This window comes from Zingiber officinale, chromosome 1B (assembly GCF_018446385.1).
Source record: "Zingiber officinale cultivar Zhangliang chromosome 1B, Zo_v1.1, whole genome shotgun sequence".
NCBI classification, from domain to species: domain Eukaryota; kingdom Viridiplantae; phylum Streptophyta; class Magnoliopsida; order Zingiberales; family Zingiberaceae; genus Zingiber; species Zingiber officinale.
In genome coordinates this window covers 73,077,261-73,103,710 of record NC_055986.1, presented here as the reverse complement: position 1 = coordinate 73,103,710, position 26,450 = coordinate 73,077,261, and the positions used below count along the sequence as shown (strand labels likewise).

Genomic DNA, 26,450 nt, shown 5'->3' with positions numbered 1-26,450 from the left:
AAAATAATTAGCAGATGACTGGATTTTCTTATTGTTGTCAAGGACAGTGTCAAACTTGGAAGGGAATTATTGTTGATGTCCTGTATATCTGGAACTGTCCCTGTAGTTTTGCATTTGGTAGATGCCAATGAAGGTGGACAGTTTCTGCTGGTGGTGATAGGGATTGATGATGCCATGGGACCCATTAAGTTTGCTCTCAGTTGACCCATTAAATAAAACATTTAAAAATGTGTCTATACTTCATAACTTCCACATGCTAGTCAAAATTCATTGGGAGACATTGCAAGTGAGGAAATGTTAGCCAGATCTTGAACATATGACAGATTATCCGGAATTAGCAATACATTGATTAAAACATTAATTATATACTTTGCATTCTGGAATCCATATGTAAAGATATTTGCAAGCTGTAAGCTAAGTCATGGATAACAATACATTGATGAGTCATCCCTAGAAACCATGAGAAGTAGGGATTAAGAGAATAAAAGAAAATTAAACAAAAATGTTCATAGATTGATTTAATTAATGCTTTGGAATGCCAATCATCTATGTTATTTATCCATTAATATGACAAGAACTGATAAAAATTAAAGACATCGGTATGCTTTTTGTTTACTTGAAAAATCTTCTTGTATAGACAATTGTTTTGGTTTGATTTTAAAACAGAAAAAATGGTTAGTAATTATATCTTATGGATGATGTAAGTTGTAGCTCAAATGAGAGTGCAACATTTTTTATAACTATAAATTTACATAAATATCAACACAACCCCCTTCTTTTTATTAGTAGTATATAAATTTATTTGAGACTATTTTTGGGCATATTATTTATGGATGAATTTTACGAAATGATCTATAAATGAATAATTTTCGAACTGGAATGGAGGAGAGAGTGCAAAAGTTGAAGGTTTTAAGTTAGTACAGATGAGTTAGATGGAAATCTGGTGTTAGTAATATTCAACGGCAATTAAATGTAGCTTTAATTAATCATAAAATGAGAGAAAATAGGTTATGATGGTGTAGACATTTCAACGGTGACGAGTAAATTACATAGTAGGAAGAGTTGAATCTATTAGAGTTATACGATGGTTTGGGAAGGGATATAGAACTTAGTTAATGTAATTAAAATGATTTAATTGATATGAATAATTTTGCTGAACCAATAATGAGATTCACGTAATCGACCAAAAATAGTTGGACAAATATGACTCGATGATCCTGATAGTGTTGAAAGGCTTTAAGCTAAATAGAACTGAAATTGAATATTTAAACTTGATATCAGCTAATGTTCAAAATATTGAGTCTTGTTGTAATTTTGGACTTATAAGTGAGGAAAATCGGAGCAATACTGTTAGTCTAATGTGTCACTATTCCATGTATAATGCTAGTGGGAAATTGGAGGAAGTAAATGAAAAAGAAGAGAATACAACTATATACTAAAGTGTGGACTTTTTAATCCTATTTTAAATCATATAGTTTTGACATTGTATTGTATGGACACAAGTTACAAAAAATAACAAACATACATTGTGTAGCATGTTAAAGGGTGTTGAATGGTAGTATGACATGATTAACATGATATAAAATAGATTACTTATGCCAAGCATGCCAATTAATATTGAGCTTCAATAATATAACAAAACCATATGCTTGATCGTGCTGCCCAATACTATATGAGATTTCAAATTATGATTTCAACAATAAAAAAGATGTAAAAAAATAATTTGGCTAATGTAACTGAGATGGTTAGAAATAAGAGTTTATACATATGTTGATTTATTATCCAAAATGAAGGAATATCGATGAAAATATCATTAATAAATTAAAAAATTGTTAAACCAGAGAACATCTTTTGGAAAATTATCTACAAGTTAGTATATCAATATGAAAATACTTAGGTGAATCTGTTAAATTATTAGAAATGATAAAATAAAGAATAATATTATTTAGAGAAATTAAATGCATATGAGAATATATTATTAAATCAAAGAAAATAGAGTAAGATGATGCAAATATGTTCGAGACAAATAATAAATTTAGTAGTGAGATAAATCGAGAAATAAAGTTAAAGATGCTTGGAGGCATGCATGAGGAGACTTAAGAAAACTCTGTTAACTTAATTAAAAGTAATTTAAAATTTGTATATTAGTAGTGATATAGGCTTTGATAAAGTCCAGTGATGTATAAGATCCACGCGGTCGACCCAAATAATTATCACTCTTAACTTGTAGTAACATATTTAACCTATAACTGAATAACAACAAAATAAAATATGTGAAGAAAAAGGGAATTATCTTATTAGTAAAACAGTAAATCATGTTGTAGTTGTACTAATTACTCACTTTCAATAAACACCAATACAGTAGCAATTAATTACAACTCAAAGCAGTAACAACACTTTGATAGTCAAGATTAAATAGTTGCTTATTAGTGAGAGGAAGAGAGAGACTGCCTTGGACAATATGTGGCCCCATCCTAGCATGGGCATGGAATTGGTTACTCATGGAGAAAAAAGAATTTAAAATAAAAAATTAAATTTAAGGTTTGTATTATTCAAATATTGCACAATTTTTAAAAATACAACTGAACATGTTAATTAAAGCATACACATTCGGTTTAAAATGGTATCCATGTTTAATGTTGATGATTGTTGAAAATATGGTGTGTAGGACCGTAAAAGTGGAGTTGAATAGCTTGTGTTGCTTTTTTACATTTTTCGAAAACTCGTTTCTTTTAAGAGATAGTAGCAGAAATAGAAAAAAACAAATCACAACACATAAAGACGCTTTGTTTTTACTTAGTTCACAGCCTGCGGCTGCTAGTCCAAGACCCGTGGTCTGATGGATAATTTACTAATAGTCTCTTTCTCACAAGGAGAAAGAGATTTGTCTTTTACAAAAGTTGAGGAACGATAACACGTTTATCGTTCCTTTTTAAAATCAAGTATAAAAGATGATAAAAACAAACAATATTATATCGACAAAAGAAAATCCGGAGTAGAGCGCAGTTGTAGGAGTGACGTCTCGGTGTAGCGTTCGTTTTTGGAGCAAGACAAGAGTAGGAGCACTTGGAAGTCGATCTTGAAGCCTTGGCACGAGGCCTTTTGTAGGCCTGCATCAGTCTATTAATCTATATCGATCGACGTGGAAATCGAATCTAGATCCGGTTGATCGGTCTACCAATTCCGTGATCGGTCTATCGATCCAGCCTTGGTCACTCCCGTTCCACCACGCCAGCATGTCGATGAGGCTTCTCTGCCATGCTAGCATCTCGATCCTTATCCTTACCTGATCTCTATACCACATTAGCATGTCAAAGTCTATCTTCTTACCACGTCGGCCAAGTTGTTCTTATCCTATGCCATGTCAGCAATCCGAGACTCAGCCAGTCCATGTCGGATGCCACATCAACACACTGAAGGATGTTGACACATCATCTTCAATCTACTGATTCAGCTGATCGGTCTACCAATCTAGCCGATCGTATATCGATCCCTATAAAACCGAGTTAGCAATTAGCATTGTAAACAATAATATGAAATTTAAAGCATGATTGAGTTTGACATTCTTGGCTGTTCGATCTCGACTTTGGAATTTGAGTGAATCTCTTAGTCGGATCGATTCCTAAGGATGCCCTCTTAAAGAGGACTTGTCCTTATCCGTTCTTCCTTTCGGAGGAACTACTCCACTCTAGGAGCTTATCTTAACTTACCGTTGGCAAAACACTTGACCCTCCAAACCCATTTGGACATTTTCTACTCAACATCTGATCACTTGACCCTTAGGACTTCCTTGCCTAGTTACTCGCCCAGTTGACCTACTAGACTTTCACTTATCTAACATCCAGTCAACTTGACTAAGTAGGACTTTCGTGTTTGTGCTACCTGCACACTTGATCAATCTCATCACATTACAATTAAGCGTAACTTTAAACCCTTTGTCAATATCAAAATTTAGGTTCGATTATCTAATACCCATTGCACCAACATGGTGTAGATATTGTGGATGGCCATAATCTATGGATTTTGATGTTAAAACAATAGGTAGTTTGAACTCTTGCAATAACCTCACATCTAGTAGAGGACTAGTAGTTGCAAATGTGATCTTCTTGTTTCTCTTTATTGTGCCCTTCTATCCTTATACATAAGGAGTCTGCCTGTTGTATTCAATCCATCCAAAACAAAAAATCAAGCATTCAAGCAATTTCTCTATTTTCTTCTCAAGTTTCTCGTCTCCCTTAGTGAGTTTCAAGATGTGAATGGGTTCGTCAGTCCATCAAATTTAGAGTGCTACAATCTCCTCCTAAAGAGAGAGCAACTCACCTACTTTTTTACTGAACAACACACCTAGGTTTCAAAATTACCTAAATCATGGACTCAAATTTACAAATTACTAAATCACACTGGATTCTCAAAATGCCCCTCTTCAGTCAGTATTGTTTTCTTTGTCTGAGCCACTGAACCATCATCTCTGCGCCACTGAACCATCATCTCTGCTGCTGCGCTGGAAAATTTTATCTAAGATGCAACAGTTGCCACCCTAGACTCGTGTTCTGGTGCTATAATAACCACAAAATACCTTTCTGCAATCCTATAGCATTTGTGACCAATAAAGCTCATAATATTGATTAAGCTCATAATATTAATTGATTGTTTTAGCCGCTGTACAGCGCAGAAGTTGAGATAGTTTCACCTTATAAATTCCTCTGCCATTCACGTATAGAATTTCTTGGTTTTCCAGGAATACAATTTTATGGTTTCCTATTAAACAAAAGTTAATTCAAATGAAGACATAAATACAGTTGATTCCATTTATTTGGATCTGTCTGTAGACTTGGTCACTCTTGCTTATTTTGGACAGTTATCCATGGGCTCATTAAATTTGCCATAAGTGGTGATGCCATTGTCAAGGCTTTAGAAGTGATTCATTATAGCCTTGTGGTGCACTGGGAGGCCAAACTTTAATATTTTTAGTTTCCCTTCAGCTGTATTCTTGCATTGTTGGATAATGGGTGAAGTGAACTCAGCCTTGGAAGGGTAGGGAATTTTATGCATCACTGATTGAAATTTCTGAGAATATAATGAACCTTGTTGATCTTTCCATTGGATTTCAGCAAGTCTAGTGCATCTTGGTGATAACAACATTCAACTCCTCGTGTTGATTTTCTATATGGAAAATTTCTAAAAAAATGCTTTATTTTCTTAGAAAGTGAATTTGGAAATTGAAAATAAAAATTAAAAATATTTGTTATCAAATTTTATACTTTGAGAGAAGATGCTTGTTCTTTCACAATTAACAAAAAGATACTTATGTAAATGAAAATCAAATATAGAAAACAAGAAATAGTGGTCTGTTCACATAACCCAACAATTAAACACACTAGTCTCATCGATATTTCGGTCTTGCAGAATTCCAGTGCTAGCAGTGTTATTCATTCCTTCCACATGCTATTATCTCTTACAAAGGTTTCTCTTGATCCAAATGGTAAGTATCAGGTACTAACGAATTAGCAATTATGTCGCCTATGCCTTTATTTTTTTTCAGCTATCTTTAGAAATTTTTTTGAAGAGACACAAATTGGACAGGATTGCTTTCACCTTCATGTCAGAGGTCTCTATTCACGTTGGCTACAGGGCTTTTAGCATTTTCAGGAAAAATATTTCACATTTATGGATTAAATGATTTGCTAAAAACTTTTCTGCAGTCTGAGGTAACACGTCCTTGAGTTCTGATCTCTTCTTTTTGGGGTTTATTACTTTTACATTTCAGCAAGTGTCATTGTTATTGAAGAATCAACTTGTGTATGAGATATTTGCAAACAACGATCAGACTCATTATATTGCTTATGCCAGTCTGAGCTTTTCTTAGTTATTCAAGAAGACATTATATATCACCTGCCTAGCATAACTGAAAACTACTTCCCAACCATCTCATTTGGACATATGCTATAACAACATCGATCTTGAATTAAGACACATCTAACATTGAATTGTCGTTCACCTATTTTTGGGAGGGAAATAATATCATTTACCTATTGTGTCAGGTTGCCGGCCAACATTAAAATTATGACAAATATTCAATGAATGGATTCATTAAACTATTATGCTAATGCTAAGATTGTTTCCCGAAGGAATGCGTTGCGGGTCGTGTCTCGACAAGAACCGCTACATCTTCAAAACTCATGTGTAGTGCTAAATATGCAAGAGTTCACGTTGCACGGTTTGACTGTAACATATTGGCAAGGACCGCTACATCTCAATAAGAACTTGAGTGTAGTGTTAAATATGCAAGAGTTCTCACACCATAGGTTGGATAAGAACAAATATGATAAGAAAACTAATAATCTAAGATTTGGAACATGGAACATAAGATCTCTTACTAGTAAATTAATGAAGGTAGTAGATAAGATGATTAGGAGAAAATTAATATTTTGTGTGTACAAGAGACAAAATGGGTAGACGAGAAGACAACTGATATAGAAGTCGGGTTTTAAGTTATGATTCACAAGAAAGAGTAAAGAAAGAAATGGAGTGAGTATTATTGTAGATAGTTTGTTAAAAGATGAAGTTGTAGAAGTAGTTAAAAAGGAGATATAATTATAGCCCTTAAGATAATAGTGACGAAAAAACTATGAACATAATTAGCGTATATGTACCGTAAGTAAGATTAGATAAAGCTACTAAATCAAGGTTTTGGGACGACTTAGATAAAATATTACAAAATATTTCGCCAAATGAAATGATTTTAATAGGAGGTGATCTAAATTGACATGTTGGAGTGAAAAATGAGTAATATGAGAGTGTACATGGGGTTATGAGTTTGGAACAAGAATGAGGAAGGGAAAACAATATTAGATTTTACGATAGAATATGACCTTATATTTAGCTAATACGTTTTTTAAGAAAAGAGAAGAACACTTAGTCACATTTCAAAAGTGGGAATAATAAATCGTAAATTGACTTTCTTATGATTAGGAAGAAGGATAGAAAAATTTATAAAAATTGCAAGGTCATCCTTGGAGAAAGCTTAACTACCCAATATAAGTTAGTAGTCTTGGATATAGTCCTCAAACATAGTATCAATAGAAAGAAAATATATACGATTTCTAGAATTGAGTGTGAAAGTTAAAGGATGTTAAGCAAAATATATTTAAGAAAAAGGTAGGAGTACAAACATTAGATGAAATATATGGTGATTCTAATGTGACATGCGATAAGATGGTATCAAAGTTGAAAATAGTAGTTCAAAGTGTACTCGGTTAGTCAAAAGGACATACATCACTAAGTAAGGAATCATGGTGGTGGAATGAGAAAGGACAAGAGAAAGTGAAGGAAAAACGAACAACTTATACAGAATTATATATTTGTAAGAATGAGGAAAATTTAAAAAAATATACAATAATCAAGAAAGAGGCTAAGAAAGTAGTGAATGAAGCAAAGAATAAAACTTTTGAACGATTATATCAAAATTAAATACAAAAGGAGAAAGAGATATTTATAGAATAGCTAAAGTGAGAGAAAGGAAGACAAGAAATCTTATCTAAATAAAATGTATTAAAGATAAATGTAATAGGGTACTAGTAAATGATGGAGAAATAAAAGAGCGGCGGAAACAATATTTCATCAACTTTTTAATGAAGGTTTAGGTGATCAACTTAACTTAGATAATTTAAGAAGGTCAAATGAGCATAGAAATTTAAATTTTTATCGTAGAATTCAAATTTCAGAAGTACAACAAGTTTTAAATGGGATGCACAATAGAAAAGCCGTTGAACCAGATGATATTCCGATAGAGGTATGAAAGTGTTTAGGGAAACAAGGTATTGAATAACTTATAAAATTATTTAACATTATATTGAAAACAAAAAAATACCTGATCAATGGAGAGTAAGTACTCTAGTTCCTTTATATAAGAATAAGGGAGACGTACAAAATTGTATAAACTATAGACTATTAAACTAATGAGTCATACGATCCAGCTTTGGAAAAAAGTAATAGAATAAAGATTAAGAAAGGAGACGATGGTGATTGAAAATTAATCTGGATTCATACAGATCGACAATAGAAGCTATAAATCTTAAACAACTAATTGAAAAATATCGGAAGCAAAAACAAGATTTATACATGGTATCAAGGAATGAAATGTCGTTCTGTGCATGGCACGGACGGTTTTTACCGTTCTTCCTGGAGGTCGGAACCGTACAGGAGGCGTCCTTGTCTCGGCGGCGCCGGAGGACACGCCGGACGCCTCCAACGGCGCCGGAAGTGTCCCATGAGGCCTTCGGCAGCGAAGGTGTCATGTGATGCCTTCTGGTGCTGAAGGCGTTGTTAGAAGTGTCCGGTGACTTGCCGGTGCCGCCAGACGCGTCCGACGACCTTGTTGGTGCTGTCGGACTCGTTGAGTCCAACGATCCTTCCGGCGCCGTTGGATGCGTTTGCAGACACCCCCACGGCCATTGATCGCGGACGGACGCGGTTTCTTTTTCCCGATAATGAATTATTTTATTTAATTAATTTAAACAATTCCTAAGAATATGTAATAATTCGAACAGACTTTTATAAATCATAATTAAAGTATCCTAATAAAATATATAAAAAATATATTTAAAATTAAAACAAATTTAATAAATTTTATTAATTAATATTCTCTTTTTTAATGTTTAAATTTCATTTAAAAATGTTAAAAAATATAATAATTTTTATTTATATTCTAATATATTTTTTTATTATTTTTGTATTATTGTAAATATCATTTAAAATTTTTAAAAAATTATTTAAAAATTGTATTTTTAAAAAAAATTCTAATAAATTATATTTATAGTATGATATATATATATATATATATATAATTATTTTGCATTTTCTTGCTTGATTCTTTTTACTATTTAAAATAGATATTATTTAATTAATAATTAATTAAATGAATAAATAGTTAATTTATATAATTATTTTTATATATAAAGTGATATCTTGTATTAATTTATATACTTATTATTATAGATAAATCCATTTTATTTCGAGTTATTGATATATCAATTTTATTTAAATAAAATTATTTTTAATTATTTTTTTTAACAATATTAAATTGTTCAATAATTGAGAACTTATACAAAATCAATATATAACCTATTTTTATATACACCATAAACATATTTATTTTATAATTACTATATATAAATAAAAAAAATACTGAAACTGTATCGACACGAGACGATACCGAAACCGTATCGTTCTGGTCTAAGATCGAAACCTCGACACGGGTCGAAGTTTTAAACCTTGCATGATATTCACTTAGAAAAAGTTTATAATAGAGTTTCAAGAAAAATTATATGGAGAATTCTAGAAAAGGGAGGTGCTAGTGTAACATATATTAAACTAATTAATGATATGTATGAGAATTTAACGACTAGAGTAAAGACTTCATGCGAAGTAATTGAAACATTTCCAATAAAGATAGGGTTAAATCAAGGATCAGCTCTAAGTCCTTATTTTTGTACACTAATTATGGACAAACTCACTATACACATTCAAGACATAGTACCGTGGTACATGTTATTTGCAGATGATATTGTTTTGGTAGATGAAACACGTGAGGAGTAAATGCTAAACTAGAATCTTGGCATGAAACACGTGAGGAGTAAATGCTAAACTAGAATCTTGGCAGGAAACACTAGAAGACAAAGATTTTAGACTTAGTAAAATAAAGATAGAATATATGAAATTTAAGTTTATCAATATTAGACGTAATGAGACAATTGTTAAGATAGGAGATTATGAGTTGCTCGGAACCGAGAGCTTTAAATATTTATGATCATTTTTGTAAAACGATGGAGAGATTGATAGAGGTTTCTTACATAGAATATAAACAGGATGATTGATATGAAGGAGAGCGTCGGGTGTTTTATGTGACCGTAAAGTACCTTTAAAATTTAAAAGAAAGTTCTACAAAACCGCAGTTAGACATACTATGTTATATTGAATGTTGGGTTATGACTCGAGCACATGAGTAGAAGATGAGAGTTGCAAATATGAGGATATTAAGGTGGATGTGTGGACATACGAGGATGGACAGAATAAGAAATAAAAATATTAGAGAGAAAGTCGGAGTTGCATCTATTGAGGGAAAATTCAAAGAAATTTAAGATGGTATGAACATGTACTTAGATGACCAATAAATGCTTTAGGTAGGAAATGTGAAACTATGACAAACACGCATATCAAACGAGAAAGAGGATGATAAAAAAAGACTTGGTTAGCAACAATAAAACAAGATAAAATTTATTTAAGTATAGATGATGATATAGTATGAGATAGAGCTCAATGGTGTAAAAGGATTCATATAGTCGACTCCACCAATGTGATAAAGTTTGGTTGTTATTGTTATTGTATCTATTGCGATGACCTATCTCATATTGGGACGTTGTAGACTTGCTAACTTGCAAGTTTTCAGAGGTTCTTTTATAATCCTTCCTTTTAATCATCTTCAGTTGCTACGTTTTGGAACTCATGGGTCATGCCCATTATGTTTTAAAAGTCAGATAACATTTATTACATAGGTATCTGAATCTACTTTTTGTGGTTTCTTAAACTATTATCCTTTGATATAAATTTGATCTTCCTACTGTGGTCTTCATTAGTTGTCTTAAAATTTTGGGGATTATTGATTTTTTAATCCATGGTCTGCATGTGTTTCTCCACATTTACCTTTTTTTTGTATTGTTAGGTCCATGTTACTCAAATTTCATGTTTCCCTAGAGTAACATTGACACTATATAAGTGTGTGAATCTTTGTCACTTGCTTATGTTGGTGTAATTGTCCTAAATGGTTGCGTTCGACCATGAGTTTCGATGTTTGGACGAAGAGTTTAAGTTTAGGGGTGTGATACATTTGTTAAATTGTGCAGGAACTTAGCAGAATATACATGGAGCTCACGGAGCTTGTGACTTTATGAGGTGAATATGGATGATGACTTGGCTGCTAAGGAAATGTGCCCAATGACTTGGAGGTCCAATAAAGTTCGAAGAAGGTCGCGTGAGATATTCAAAGACTGCAAAATGAGAAGCATTGGGGGTGATGTTGGAGCAACTCATGGGCCTTGAGTTGGCATGACCAAATTGGTTGACTTGGTGTCTCGAAGTTCACTAGAAATCGGAGAAAGATGGTATTGGACATTTGAGGGACTAAGGATGAGGATCAAGCAGAGTTGGCATTAGCAGGAAGTAGGTGAACTATGTATAGTAAGAGTTAAGCAGGATGACATGTGAGTGAGTTATTTGCTAAGTGCATCCGAGGGACTTTGAGGACCTAGTTGGGAGATGATCTAGTGTTAAAGTTAAGTTGCAGAAGGTACACTTTTATGTGAGCTATGAGAGTTAGTTTTTATTCTTAGGAGAGAGTATATCTCAACATAGGCAAAAACTAGATCATTAGGATGATCATAGTCAAGTTTCAGACGATCAATTGGAGGGTGCTCCTAATTGATTAGTGAGATTATAGTTGACTAATGTTGGTGTAAGAATAATTATAGGGGTATTTTTGTCTTTTGGTGTATATCTTCTTTCCTATATAAAGGCCTAACTCGTGGTTCCCAAGACATGAGATTTTAGGTTTTGCTTTCAACATGGTATCAGAGCAAGGTTAAAACCCTAATTTCTTTCCCCTTCGTCTGCTACGCCGTCATCCTCCCGCTCCCCTTCGCGAACGCCTCAAGCTCGCCGTCTCCGCCGCGCTCTTCTTCCTTGGCCTCGCCTCAGCAGATCTTCCTTGGTCTCCTCCTCGATCGTGACGACGCGCGGGTGGAATCCATCCGGCAGATGCTCTTCGAAGCCTCTGCAACTTCAAACCCTCCCAGTTGGAAGCGAGTCCTCTCCGCGCCGTCTGCCTCTTCCCCATCCAGGAGGGTTTGTGCTACGTCTCTCTTCCACGAGTTCTTCAGCGGCAAAGGGCTTCTCCACTCGTTTCTTTTCTTCCTCTGCCCTATCAAGGCCGCCACGTCTTTACCACCGGAGGCTCCAGTGGGATCGGCCTCGCCCTAGCCCTCTAGGCCGCTATCGAGGGCGCCCGCATCTCCATCCTTGCCCACCTCTGTCAAGGGCGCCCACGTCTCCATCCTCGCCCGCAGTCCGGCAACTGCTGCCCCTCCCTTTTTCTTCTTCTGTGGTTGGTTGCTAGGAAATCTCTTCCAGCATAAGCAAGCTCACTTCATCTATTCCAGCAGTCCGGCTCACAGTTCTATTCATGGCTACATCTGGCGCCCCAAAGCCAGATACCTCAATCTTTACCAACCATATCACTGCACCTCTTTCTTCCGAGCAGTTGGATTGTAAAAATTATATCTCTTGGGCATCTCACATTGAGCTTTGGCTTGTTGGACAGGGTTATGAAAAACATTTCACTCAAACTAAAGAAGATGTTCAAATCGTTGATCATCCTCTGTGGAAGAAGGTTGACGCTCAGTTGTGTTGTATTATTCGAGCCACCATCCATCCATCTCTTAGAAATGTCTTCCGTACTCACAAAACCTGCAAAGCTGTTTGGACACAAATTTAACAACTCTTTACAAACACCTCTCGGCGACTCTATCAAGTTTGTGAAGATCTCATGACCATCCTCAGCGCCCATCAGATTAAAGATTCAATATCAACTTTCAATGAACTGCTCCCACCTACGGCCAATCCTGTTGAAGAGCTTGAAAATCGGAAGAAATTTTTTATGTCTCTGGCTTTATATGTGATGTGCGTAAATAGTATGATCGTTTATGCATGTTTTGATGTACATTCACTTGCTTTATACGTATATATTCCTTGCATGATCGCCTCTTTTAGCATGTATTTACCATATATATTCTTTTTTTCGGATATCTGCTCTTTGTTTGGTTTTGTGTTGACAGAGACAACTTTTGGAGCGAAAACGGTGATTGTCGACGCACCATAACAAAGCAGAGAGCACGGCCGTGCAACCTTGCACGATCGTGTGGCCAATCTAGAGAGGGATCAGAGCACGACCTTGCCTCACCACCAGCAGCCAAGCAAGGTATGGCCGTGCAACCATGCACGACCGTGCCCCCATGACAGTGGCCAAGCAGCATACGGCCGTGCCAAATGGCACGGCCGTGCCAACATTCGAGTGGAGAAAAAGGTCACAGCCGTGTGAATCCACACGACCGTGTGACCTCGGCAGAGACGAAGAAGGCCACGACCGTGCAACCTCGCACGATCGTGTGACTCAATTCGAGAGGAGGCCGTGTGGATTCCACACAGCCGTGCGACGAAGAACGCGGGCCGTGCCACGCCAAAACAGAACCGTGTTGAATTCTGGGCAGACTGCAGACCGTTCGTAAAACGGCCAGAATTTAGCGCTCCGTTGGAGTTTCGGGATGTTCTTTATACCGAAACGTAACTGACTTCAAGATCTACAACTTTGCTTTAGATCCAACAGAGAGAAAGAATTGTTTGCCCGTGCTAAATGGCACGGCCGTGCCTCCCAACCGCGGGTTCAACTGGACCTCCGCCCAGACCGCAGACCAAACTTCGAACCGCCATAACTTTCGGCTCTGTTGGACCCAGGGCTCAATCCAAGTATCAGATTGAAAATAATTTCAAGAGCTACAATTTTGGTTCATGGTAGATCACGAGAAAACCTGGTTTAATGGGTGAAAAACTCGGTTTACCGGACACCCCGTAATCCAGGTTTTCCTGGGCAGCTTGGAGGAGATATAAAAGGGTCAAAATCCCTATTCTTGCATCATCTTTGGTTCGGGGACCTTGTCCATCTCCTTGGAAAAGGGTTTTCTCCTTTGGGGGAAACCCTAGAGCTTCATCCACTGCCGTCCCTTGACGTTTCGTCCATCTCCAGAGCAAGGAGGCATTCCTAAGACATCGGAAATCTCGACAAGCATCGCTTCTTCCCTTCCTTCTCATATCAAGGGTTGTAAGTATGTTCTTCTTTATGTTTTGGGGTTGTTCTTCCCCCACAATGGAGTAAAAACCCTCTTCTAGGATTAGGGAGTATTTGTAATACGATGGAGATGCAAAACTATGTAGATTCGTCTTGTTTCTATTCAATGACTTGTTAATGCTTTTGTTCATATTGATGAGTTGTGTGTGTGACTATGCATGCTTCGTTGATTGTTGTGGAGGATTGTTGATCATGCAAGGGGATGCCCTAGAGCGTATTGACCAAGGTACCCTCGTGACAGGGGTAACCATTTCCGGACGTCTAAGACGTTCCCTTGAAAGGAGAAACAATCCCTTAGGAATTGTTGCTCTCGTAGAGAGAGTGCTCTAAATCGTATACCCGAGGGGCCCTAGTGACAAGGGTAACCCGTTCACGGACGTCTAGGATATTCTCTTGAAAGAAGAGATAATTTCTCCATAAGTAGGAACCCGTACCATCTACCTTTATCTTTATTGCTATTTACTAGACACGAACTCCTGTGATCTACCGAGGCGCCCTAGTGACAGGGGTTAACCATTACAGGATTTCTCAGGGATCGTCTCTATTCGATACTTAGGGATATTGACCAATCTAACTTCCTACAAGAGCATGGACATAGAGGGTAGAAACTAGGCAATCTATGTAGTATCTTCTAGTATTACAATGAAACCGAAATCCTAGAATCCATCTCCCGAAGCTCAACTCCCTCCAGGATCAACTCTCTCTCTCCTCTCTCTTCTTCCCAACCTTCTTTCCCTCTCTTTAATCACACTCGGTAGTTCGCAAGTGCCAAAGCCAACTTTCGACCGTCTATATAACTTATTTTGCAACATCTCTAGTGCTTAATCAATAGTCCCTGTGGATTCGATATTTTTATTACTGACGACGAAACCGTACACTTGCGGTTGCGTAACAATATGGTCTGCCCACATATTATTCTCATGTCCGTGACTAGATCCTGGGCAACCCCACAAAAGCTACCATGGACAACACCTGGGCGACTCTTCTCCATGTCCCGACCAAAGTCTTGACGATGCTTTCTTCTGTTCCTGTCGACTCATCAACTTTGGTCTCTCAACACAAAGGACCTCCACCTCGCAAGGGTGGCAAAGGACGTCCTTGGTGTGATCATTGCCACCGACCGGGACACACGATTGATAAGTGCTGGAGTCTACATGGTCGTCCTCCTCGTGCTGCTCAGATCGTTCAGAGTTCTGTTGCTTCTTCACCTTACACTTCACAATTAACACCGGATTCGACTCCAACACCTTCCTATACTAACTTTCTGAAATGGTTTGAGGATCATTAGACTTCTAGTTCCATTGCTACCATTGCACACGCTGGTACTTCCTTTGCTGGCATATCTCGTTCTTTGGGTCCTTGGATTCTTGATTCTGGGGCCATCGATCATATCACTGGTAATAAATACCTATTTCCCTCCCTCACTACTTCTGGTAATTTGCCATTGGTTACCATGGCTAATGGTTCCCATACTCAATCTCAGGGTATTGACATTGTTCATCCTTCTTCATCTCTTTCCATTCATAATGTTCTTTATATTCCCGACGTTCCCTTAAATTTATTATCAATAAGTCAACTTACTCGATCTCTTGATTGTATCATTTCTTTTACTAATACATCTGTTTCCTTACAGGACCGGAGTACGGGGAGGATGATTGGCTTCGGATGTGAATCTCATGGCCTTTATTGGCTTCAACAACCCTCTTTTGTTGGTTCGGCGGCGGCCTCTCCAGTACTTATTCATGCTCAGTTGGGACATTCAGGTCTTAATAAGTTAAAACAGTTATATTCTAGTCTTTCTCACTTAGAATCTTTATCCTGTGAGTCTTGTCAATTAGGTAAGCATGTTCGTAGTTCTTTTTCTCCTCGTATTGAGAGTCGGGCTATGTCTCTTTTTGCTTTGGTTCATTCTGATGTTTGGGGTCCGAGTCGTATTTCTTCTACAATGGGGTCAAGGTATTTTGTTACTTTTATAGACGATTTTTCTCGTTGTACATGGTTATATCTAATGAAGGATTGTTCAGAATTGTTTTCTATTTTTGAATCTTTTTTTCTAGAAATAAAAACTCAATTTGGTACTTCCCTTCGAACTTTGCAAAGTGATAATGCACGCGAGTATTTATCTACTCAATTTCGTATCTTCTTGACATCTCATGGTGTGTTGCATCGCATGTCTTGCCCTCATACCCCTCAACAGAATGTGGTTGCAGAACGCAAGAATCGTCATCTCCTTGAGATCACTCGGACTCTTCTTCTCCATTTTCATGCCCCTTATCAGTTTTGGGGTGATGCCATACTTACTGCATGTTATCTCATCAATCGCATGCCTTCATCCACTCTCCAGGGTAAAATACCTCATCAGGTACTTTATCCGCATCAGCCTCTTCATCCTCTATCACCTTGGGTCTTTGGTTCTATATGTTTTGCTCATGCTCTTGATCCTGACATTGACAAACTTTCTCCCCGGTCTCATAAGTGTGTCTTCCTTGGGTACCCACGGTCTCAGAAAGGGTACAAGTGTTATTCCTCTACTCTTCGTCGGTACTTCATTTCTACTGATGTCACATTTTTTGAGTCAGTTTCTTTTTTTGGTCCCTCCGCTTCATAGGTCGAGGTTTCTCACTCTCCACCTGTACCAGCAACTATCTTTTGTCGTCCGGAGGTGCCTTTATCATCTCCAATCTCGTCTCCTCCTTTGCAGGTTTATCAGCGTCTTCCTCGTTCTGCTTTGTCGCCGACCAACACTGACATTGCCGTAGGCACATCTTTGGAGCCAAGTCCTTGGCCGTTTCCTCTGGTCCCATCTCCTGACTCTGATGTTCCTATTGCACTTCGGAAGGGTATGCGTTCCACTCGTAATCCTTCTCCTCACTATGTTTCTTTGAGCTATCATCGTCTTTCTCCATCCTATTATTATTGTCTTTCTTTCTTGTCGTCTGTTTCTCTTTCAAAGACTGCAGGTGATGCCTTTGCCCATCCAGGATGGAAACAGGCTATGTTTGATGAAATGAGTGCCTTATAGAGCAGTGAGACTTGGGACCTCGTTCCTCTACCTCCTGGGAAGTTAGTGGTTGGTTGTCGATGGGTGTTTACGGTGAAAGTTGGTGTAGACGGCACAGTTGATCGGCTTAAGGCTCGTCTTGACGCTAAAGGCTATACTCAGGTATTTGGATTGGATTATGGAGACACCTTTTCTCCTGTTGCCAAAATGTCTTCTGTGCGTCTTTTCCTGTCTATTGCTGCAATTCGCCATTGGCCCCTTCATCAATTGGACATAAAAAAATGCATTCTTACATGGTGACCTGCTCGAGGAAGTCTACATGGAGCAATCTCCGTGTTTTGTTGCTCAGGGGGAGTCTTCTGGTTTTGTATGTCGCTTGCGGAAATCTTTATATGGTCTCAAGCAGTCACCCAGAGCATGGTTCAGTAGATTAGTACCGTAATTCAATAGTTTGGCATGACTCGAAGCGAGGCTGATCATTCTGTCTTTTATCGCCACTCATCTACTGGTTGTATCTATGTAGTGGTTTATGTTAATGATATTGTCATCACAGGTAATGATCATCTTGAGATTTCACAAGTAAAACAACATCTTTTCAAACATTTCCAGACAAAGTATCTCGGCAAACTCAAATATTTCCTAGGGATAGAAGTGGCACAGTCTAAAGATGGGATCATTATATCCCAAAGGAAGTATGCAATGGATATTCTGGAAGAAACAGGAATGTTAAACTCAAAGACAGTCGACAATCCCATGGATCCTAATGTCAAGCTCCTGCCAAATTAGGGGGAGCCTCTTTCAGATCTTGAACGGTACAGACGATTGGTAGGGAAACTAAGCTACCTTACTGTCACTCGTCCGGATATCTCATTTGCAGTAAGTGTAGTAAGTCAGTTTCTTAGCTCTCCGTGCAAAGAACATTGGGATGCCGTGACTCGCATTATTCGATATATCAGGGGTGCACCAGGAAAGAGTCTTCTATATGAAGACAAAGGACATACTCAAGTCATGGGGTATTCTGATGTAGATTGAGCAGGATTTCCCTCTGATAGAAGATCTACTTTTGGATTTTGTATATTTGTCGGAGGTATCCTTGTTTCTTGGAAAAGTAAAAAATAGAATGTTGTGGCAAGATCCAGTGCAGAAGCAAAATATCGAGCTATGACTATTGCCAGTCAAGAACTTATATGGTTAAAACAGTTGCTTCATAAACTAAGGTTTGGAGAGGTTACACAAATGTCACTCATATGTGACAACCAGGCCACTATGCATATTGCCTCAAATCCAATCTTCCATGAGAGGACAAAGCATATTGAAGTTGACTGTTACTTTGTCAGAGAGAAAGTCATATATGGAGAAATCTCTACTAGTTTTGTCAACTCACATGATCAACTAGCAGATATATTCACTAAGTCACTTAGAGGTCTCCGAATTGACTACATATGTAACAAGCTTGGTGCATATGATCTATATTCATAAGTTTGAGGGGGAGTGTTAGAATAATTATAGGGGTATTTTTGTCTTTTGATGTATATCTTCTTTCCTATATAAAGGCCTAACTCGTGGTTCCCAAGATACGAGATTTTAGATTTTGCTTTCAACAGTTGGAATCCATTCGACTTTTAAGCTAAGTCATCTAAGGAGCTGACTTTAAGTTTTTTGGCTCACAAAGAGAATGTTTCCGTTTGGGATCAAATCGAATATGCAATTTGCTGATTGAGGTTTGTCAATTGATGTTAAGTTTAGTCAATTGATGCTATAGTAAGAAAATAAGAGGTACTTGCTGATCTGACATATGCTGGAGCATCAATGGTCAAATGACCTAAGGATTATAGTGGATTAGTTGATTGATATGGATTCCAGTCAACTGATGCTAGAATAAGAATTGATGGTGAATTTCAATCAACTAACGCTAGAGAAAGAAAATCAGAAGGAACCGCTGATCTGACATGTTGGAGCTGCAACTGTTGGATGACCTAAGTGATGCAAAAACGTGCTAATGCTCATCCCAGACGTCCCTTCACTGCTTGCCTTAAGGCCTTGTGGAAGGGAGGTAAATTATGATCTGAGCAGCTTCTTAGGTGGGAGGAGCTTATTTTCTAAGGGAATGAACCCCAGGGATTTGAACCTGGCTCCTGTGATACAAACTTACCACCCAATTACCAACTCAGCTATGCCCGTGAGGGCTTGGATGACCTAGAGGCTTATAGGGATCAGTAACTTGATGGTAGATTCTAGTTGATTGAGGTAGTCCTTAGCAGACTGCTGGTGAAAGCGATCAGGAGAGCGGTACAACAGAACATTAAGTGAACTGAAGGCTAAAGAGATTGAAGGTTAGAAGAGACTCCCTAAAGAAGAACATTGGAAGGCTGATGAAATACTGATTGTCTAAATCATTTGAGCCTTTTTCTTTTACTCTTATCCTTCCTCTAGACTGCTATTGTAAAGGTTATCTGTTATTGTAAAGGTTGGTATTAGTGCTAGGAGGACCAACCGCCGATAGAACTGCAAAATAGAAGAAAACCCTCTGATTACCGCTCCAATAGCTTAGGCTTGTTGCACTCGATCCACCATGAGCCAGAGATTTGCCTACTTAGCTACCTCACCAAAGGATATTATTGTTCTTTCTTAACTCGACATCCAGAGTCACTATCATTTGAGAGAGCACAATAGCCTTTCTTTGTTAATAGTGAACTTATCTCTGGTGACTAAACCAAGTGTCAATTAAAACCAATAATGCCAATCTTATCAATATCAAATTTTGTTAATTAATATCTACATCAACATTTTTTGTTGGATATAATATGTAAATGTAAAGTAGTAATTGAATATTTTACTTATTCTTTAGGTAAATTTCCATCTATAATATGTAAATGTTGAATACAATAAACTCTTCCCCGGACTCCGCTTTGGCGGGAGCTTCATTTACCGAGCTGTCTTTTTTTAGACAAATTTCCTAATAGATGTATCTGATTCAATTTATAAAGGGCAGACTTCCTTCTATAAAATTTTGAAAATGCCATTTAATCCAATTGCCCTCTCATGCATAGGAGTCATAAAAGTGATTTGGTCAAACCACCTTAGTGGACCCTAAACATGTTAGAATGCAAAGTGAGACCATATAATAAATATGTCCATCCTCTTACTTTCGTATCTCATTCACTAGAAGTGTGTCAAGGTGGTTAAATCGAAACAACCATGATGGACCAAAACAGGTAAGAAAACAATTGGTATCAACAACTTACTCAATATCATAGTTGTGAAAAGCGCGTGCCTGATTGCTTCTAGGTGCAAGGCGTAGGCAGGCGCGCCTAGGCAATGCCCCCGAGCAGTACTTGAATGAAGCGTGCTTAAGCGCATGCTTAAGCGCGCGCCTTTTGTGAGGTTAAGGCGCGATTTTCCTTGCCTTATTGAAGTTTAATTATTCTTTTTAAAGCCCAACCCATATTTTTTTTACTCTTTAAATTAATTAGGTTGCATTAACTTGTATGCATGTGACACATTTTTCTTGTGTGACTTTTCCTCTCCCCATAAAATGAATATCATCCTCCCTTAGTCTCTTGCAAACTTATTTAACTGATTTGCTATTTGCGTGACTCTTACTCTTCTCCCCTAAAAAATCAGCATCAACCTCCCCTCCCCTTTATTTTCTTTCCTACAACATCAACATTGGTCCTTTTGACTACACTTTCTTGCTTTTTTCCTTTCGTTTTGTTGTTACGGTATGTTGTTTTTTTCCCCTCACAGACTTAAGTTCATAAGTTTTCAAAAACCGACCCCACTGTAGTGCTAATTCTTGAAAATAGTGGTACTGAATTTTTATTATGAAGATAAACTATTTCAATATTTGAATGTTAGTGAATTTTATATTTACATTATTGCTTAATAGTTTGTGAAATATTTTGATAGAAATTCTCTATATATGTTTGAATTGTAAAAATTTATACCCAAGGTGTTTTACTTCGGTAAGATATGCGCCTCACCTTACGTCTAGCGCCTCAGACCCCATAACACCTATGTACTTTTGGATGACTCGTGCCTTCAATAACTATGCTCAATATACATATATATCTTTAATTTTATATTTCATGGTTGGCCATCAAAGCCATTTGGCCAAACCACCACCTTGATGACCTCCAATATAACTAATTTCAATGCATTTTAATTTTGAAATATATTTTGCTCCTACAAATCCAACTGTATCCTTATTTTTTCTGAAATAATAACATTTAAATTCTAAAATAAATCTAAAAGAATAATTTTTATAACTTAAGGTATTTTGAATTTTTGAAAAAAGTGAAAGAAAGTGCACCATCTCAGAAAAAGATGAAACTTAGGGCATCTTTTAGGAAATTTTCTGCTTTATGCGCACCCTTTAGGAAATTTCATAACAATCATGATAGCCATAACATTTCATCTTTATTTGAATTGATAATAATAAGCTAATAATTTTTTTTTTTTTTATGTTATTGTCCTATTTGTATTCAACATTTAGAACCTTAACCTTTTTTCTATCTCACTTGAAGTCATGTTCCTACCTCTATAAAATGATGCAAGGTTTTAAGTATCATATAGCGTCAGACTTTAGATCTCTACCTGGAATAATATGGTTTCAATATTGCATGCCAATACTTAGCATGATTCAACAGACTTTAAAATATGTGTAGATCAACTCATGAGTTTTAATCCTATACTTCTCTATAATTTTGTTTCATTTTAACTTTCCTCTAAATTTAAGCCTACAATAATTAAAAGGACAATCGAATTAAATTTAGAGTAACGAGTTATAAAATCTAACATGTACCATATTACTTACTATTATAAGAGTATCCTAATATTTGAGTATTTTGATAATTTCCTACTGAAGTATAAATTTATAATTTCAAATTAAATAATGCTTCCAAAACATTAGGAATCAAATTTATTTCTATATACATGTATATATTTGATCAATAATTGAGAGTTAAACTTTGATTGATGCACTTAAATTTGCACATGTACAAGATTTGGATACATTTTTATTTCTCTGAATAATTTTAGACGCCTTGAATAATTTATTTAACAAATTATATTGATAAAGATGTCTTCTTGAATAATTTCTTTAACAAATTATATTGATAAAGATGTTGGCAATAGCATAAAGAATAGGTAGTTCTAATTAACAGGAGCTTCTGGAGTATTATTTGTTAGTCATGTGCCCCATAAGTTAGAAGGGAATATTATATAGTCTATCATACTTAGTATTAGGGTCAATGTGTTAGAAAGTAATATGCATAAAAATAAATTGTTTCAGAGAAAAAAAATAAAATGGATGTATTAGGTTACTAGAAATGATAAAATAAAAAATTATACTACTTAGAAACAATTATATGCAATGCAATAAATAATAAAATGAGAAAATAGATAGAGTTGTATCAATATAATTAAGGCAACCACTAGGTTTTACAGTTCTATCAGTTTAATCAACTAGGATTGAAGGTGTAAAGGGACGGAGAAAAAAAAATTGAAATAATGTAAATATAATTATTGAAGCTGGTACGCTCCATGATCGCCAATTCCACATATCTATATAGTAGAGGGTGTGCCCATCTCAAGTGACTAGTTGATGTGCGATTTCTGTAAATGCACGGTTGTCATAAGTAATAAAATATTATTCATTGGAACCATGTTGAATAGTAAAATATTCGCCAAGGCAATTATCTAGACAAACGAGAAAAGGTGCGTGTAGGAAGAGAACACAAAAGACAATTCTAGGATTTCAGTTTCACTATAATGATTGTTGATGAATGCACCTCTTTTATTTCAACGTAGGATTATGTTGAAGGCATTTGTCTAAAGGTAATCGAATGCATCTATGGGGAGGAGTAGAAAACAAACATGATGTGTCCATCTCTATTGTAACTTATAAAGTGAATTAGGATATACCCTTTAAGTTCTATGACAGATCGTGTAAGTCTTGAGCGAGTTCAAAGCACTTTCGTAGATGAGCTCTCAAGTCGGTTCTATAGGTCGGAGATTAGGGTTCACTGTTAGGTCTGTCCTTTATTCTCTATGGATCCAATCGTATGTTTATATGATTATGAGTTAGAGTTTGCCCCTTGCTCCCAACGAGGTTACTATCTAACTTGAATCTAGCAACATAGATGGATAGAGAAAGCAAACTAGAATCAATCTAGAATCATACGCATCATTAATAAAAAGAGGATCAATGCATTATTTCGTCTAACAAAACATAAGTTACTCTCTAATCCTCGAATCAGGAGACTACTCCATAGAGATGGAGTTACAATCCAAAAACATTGAGAAGTATCGTTCTACAACTAGAAATAAGAATGAAGTAATAGAAGGAACTTGGTCTCTAGACGGTCTCGATGTCTTTGGAAGAACTCCACGTGCTCCTTGACAGAGGAATAATCTCTAATTCTCAAAGATGGCTTTCCCAAATAGGGTTTTTGTCGCAAACCCAGGATGATCCCTTAGCCTATTCCTTCTTGTCCTTTTTATAACTTTCGAAGGTTGCTTGGTCTTTAACGGAATCCTACGAATAAGGAGGAAATGGCCACTCGCGTCATGACTGTGTGGCTTGTTGCTTGACACGGTCCAATTGCAGTGCTGAGCACAGTCGTGTTCAGTGCTGGACCCTTTATTGTTGCTCTGATGCACGCTTTGCTTTTAAGTGTGGTACACGACTGTCGTAGGGGCAACGAGTTGGCTATGTATAGTGCTGAAATGAGGCTTTCCATCACCAAATGCATCCAATTGACAAGATATTCATGTCCTGTCAACATAAACTGAAAAAATCGGCCTCCTTAACCAAAAAGATGAAAATAAATGAAAACACTACTTGTTAATACAAATATGCTTATATAATATAGAAATGCATGCAAAATAAGATCGAAAATATGCGTATGAATCACACACATCACTAATATTTTGAGATTGAATGGATTTAGAAAATGTTGATGGGGTCTTACAATTACATATGCTACCCTAACATTTATACACATCTTTTGTGTTGCTTTCACTCCCCTACTATCATCTTTCAAACTAAACAAACACTTCACTATAGAATATAATTCACTCTAATTTAAGATTAATAATTTAATTGATTTGATTATTTTATGATATAAACTTGCTACAAATAAAAGGATGGAAAAGAACCATGTAATGACCAACCCTAATTATTTGGGGCAAACATGATTTTTATGATGACGATGACGAAAGGACTAGTGACCCTAAATATTTGGGACAAACATGGTTTGATAACCATGATTATGACCCTTTATTATAGCATCTACATGGGGTATTCACTATTCCATTCCTCTCTAACCCATTATGCTTAGTTTACTTGGGAGGATAGATTTAAAAACTGAGAAAAGTTTTCCGTGCAGACAACTTTCTGTCGTTTATTTCGTAAGGAAGGACGATTTTTTTATCCGTTTCATTGTTTATTCATTATGAGTATTTAGAGGGCGACCTCACTCGCACGCAGCAGGTGGCCCCACAGCGGGTTGTCGCCAGGCGATCGTGCGCTATCGCCTCGTGATCGCTGTGAGGGTTGAGCGACCCCGTAGTGGGCAGTCGTGCTTTTGCGCGCTTGTCAGGAGTAGTAAATAGGTCTTCTGTTGATCTTCGTGTTGAACGGCTCCTCCATCTCAAAGTCTATCATGTAGAGCCTTAGGATCATCAACACCTACTTGATCTCCGTTGTCTTCTCAGACTTCCCCTTCTTTAGCCTCTTGGTTGACGGGTCAGCGAGGCCTAAAAGTGTCAACTTTGGCCTCCTCGGAACGCGAGTAGACCATTCATCAAATCCATAAATACCGCTGGAGCATTGGCAAACCCAAATAACATTACCAAAAACTCATAATGGTCGTATCTGGTACGGAGTGCTGTTTTCTGAATATCAGATTCTTTGACTCTCAGCTGATGATATCTGGACCGTAGATCAATCTTAGAATACACTGAGGTACCTCTGAGCTGATCAAACAAATCCTCGATCCGTGGTAAGGGGTACTTATTTCTGACGGTCACTGCATTCAGCTGTCTATAATCTATGCACAACCTCATAGTACTATTCTTTTTCTTGACAAATAATACCGGAGAACTCTACGGAGAAGCACTAGGGCATATAAATCCCCTGCCTAAAAGCTCTTGCAGTTGAACCTTCAGTTCGTTCAACTCTTTAGGTGTCATACGGTAAGGAGCTTTCGACGGTTCCCGGAATCAACTCAATAGCAAATTCCACTTGTAACATCAGCAGGTGGCCTGTAGGAACATGCCTCTTGAGAATAAATCTGTTCCTGTAACTGCTGTAGTCTTGGATAATCTGTAACCCATTCTTTTGAGATTTCAGAAGCAGAAGAAACACCTGCGGAAGTTGTTGCTGCAAATATATGTTCATGATTCCCACCAGCTTCCGCGAACGGATTAACGAATTCGTCTTCTGAAGTGGGATATTTAGGTTCATCCTGTAAAGCTAGATATTGTAAGTAGGTAAGATAATCATCATCATTATTGTCAGTATCACTGTTTGTAAGTACACACAGAAACTGTGTAGGAGTTGAGGATGAATCTTGTGAGGATGTTGTTGCTCGAGGTAGAGAGTCGAGTTCTGCTTGTAGCTGTTTCCTGTATTCTCTGGAATTTCTTAGTTGTCGAGTAGTAATAGCAAAGCTTCGTTCCAGTGTTGGAGTGCCATCTAAAAGATTAAGGTAGGTTTCTTCTTCATAAAATTTATGTTGATCCACTGCATATTTTCTGGCCTCCTTTTGCATGGCTAATAACTTTTCTTCAGAGAAAGGTTTAATGGTTAAAAGTGAAATAACCTCTTTCTGCTTCAATTTATGGTCTTTTTGAAGTATTTTCTTTTCAGGTAAAGGACGGGCAGCTACATATTCCTCATATTCTGCGGCATATTCTTCATCGCTGTAACAGTAATGACAACCATTACATTTAGGATTAGCTTTAGTGCTGGAGCAAACCTGCCTTATTGTAGTAGAACCAAATCCTAGCATTCCTCTTGAAGTGGAGCTCAAAACTTCAACTTCTCGTACGCTAGGTGTAGATATTTGCTCCAAAATAAGCTGAGCGATGCACTCCTGTTTTTCCAGAAATATATCATCATTTGTTGTATTAAAAGCCATAATTTTTACCTCGCTCCTATAATCGGAGTCTATAACACCTCCCATGATAATGTTGCCTTGTAATGTTGCACTTGATCTGGGGGCTATTCTGGCGTAGGTATTTTGAGGGATTTGTATACAAATACCTGTTGATAATAAAGATCTATCTCTAGCAGGTATATCCTGTGTATGTGTAATGGAAATATCATACCCGGCTGCTCCTGGTGTTCGTTTAATAGGGAGCTTAGCTAGTGATGATATTCTTTTGACTAATAATTCTTCCTCAGGTCTTCTTTCCTCAATAAGTACTGCAATAGTATGGCTATTAATTTCTTCCTCATCTGATTGTACCTCCTCATCTCTGGAATTG

The 26,450-nt window shown here is 36.9% G+C and overlaps 1 protein-coding gene across 1 annotated transcript in view; it reads left to right on the top strand.

Annotated features, from left to right (window-relative positions):
• LOC121967778 (protein SEMI-ROLLED LEAF 2) overlaps positions 1-26,450 on the top strand; it is a 99,883-nt gene that overhangs the window by 50,477 nt on the left and 22,956 nt on the right. Inside the window, exons 14-15 of the mRNA XM_042518220.1 lie at positions 5,407-5,482; positions 5,584-5,708. Coding sequence (XP_042374154.1) covers positions 5,407-5,482; positions 5,584-5,708 — 201 coding nt within the window. The remainder of the gene's footprint in view (positions 1-5,406; positions 5,483-5,583; positions 5,709-26,450) is intronic.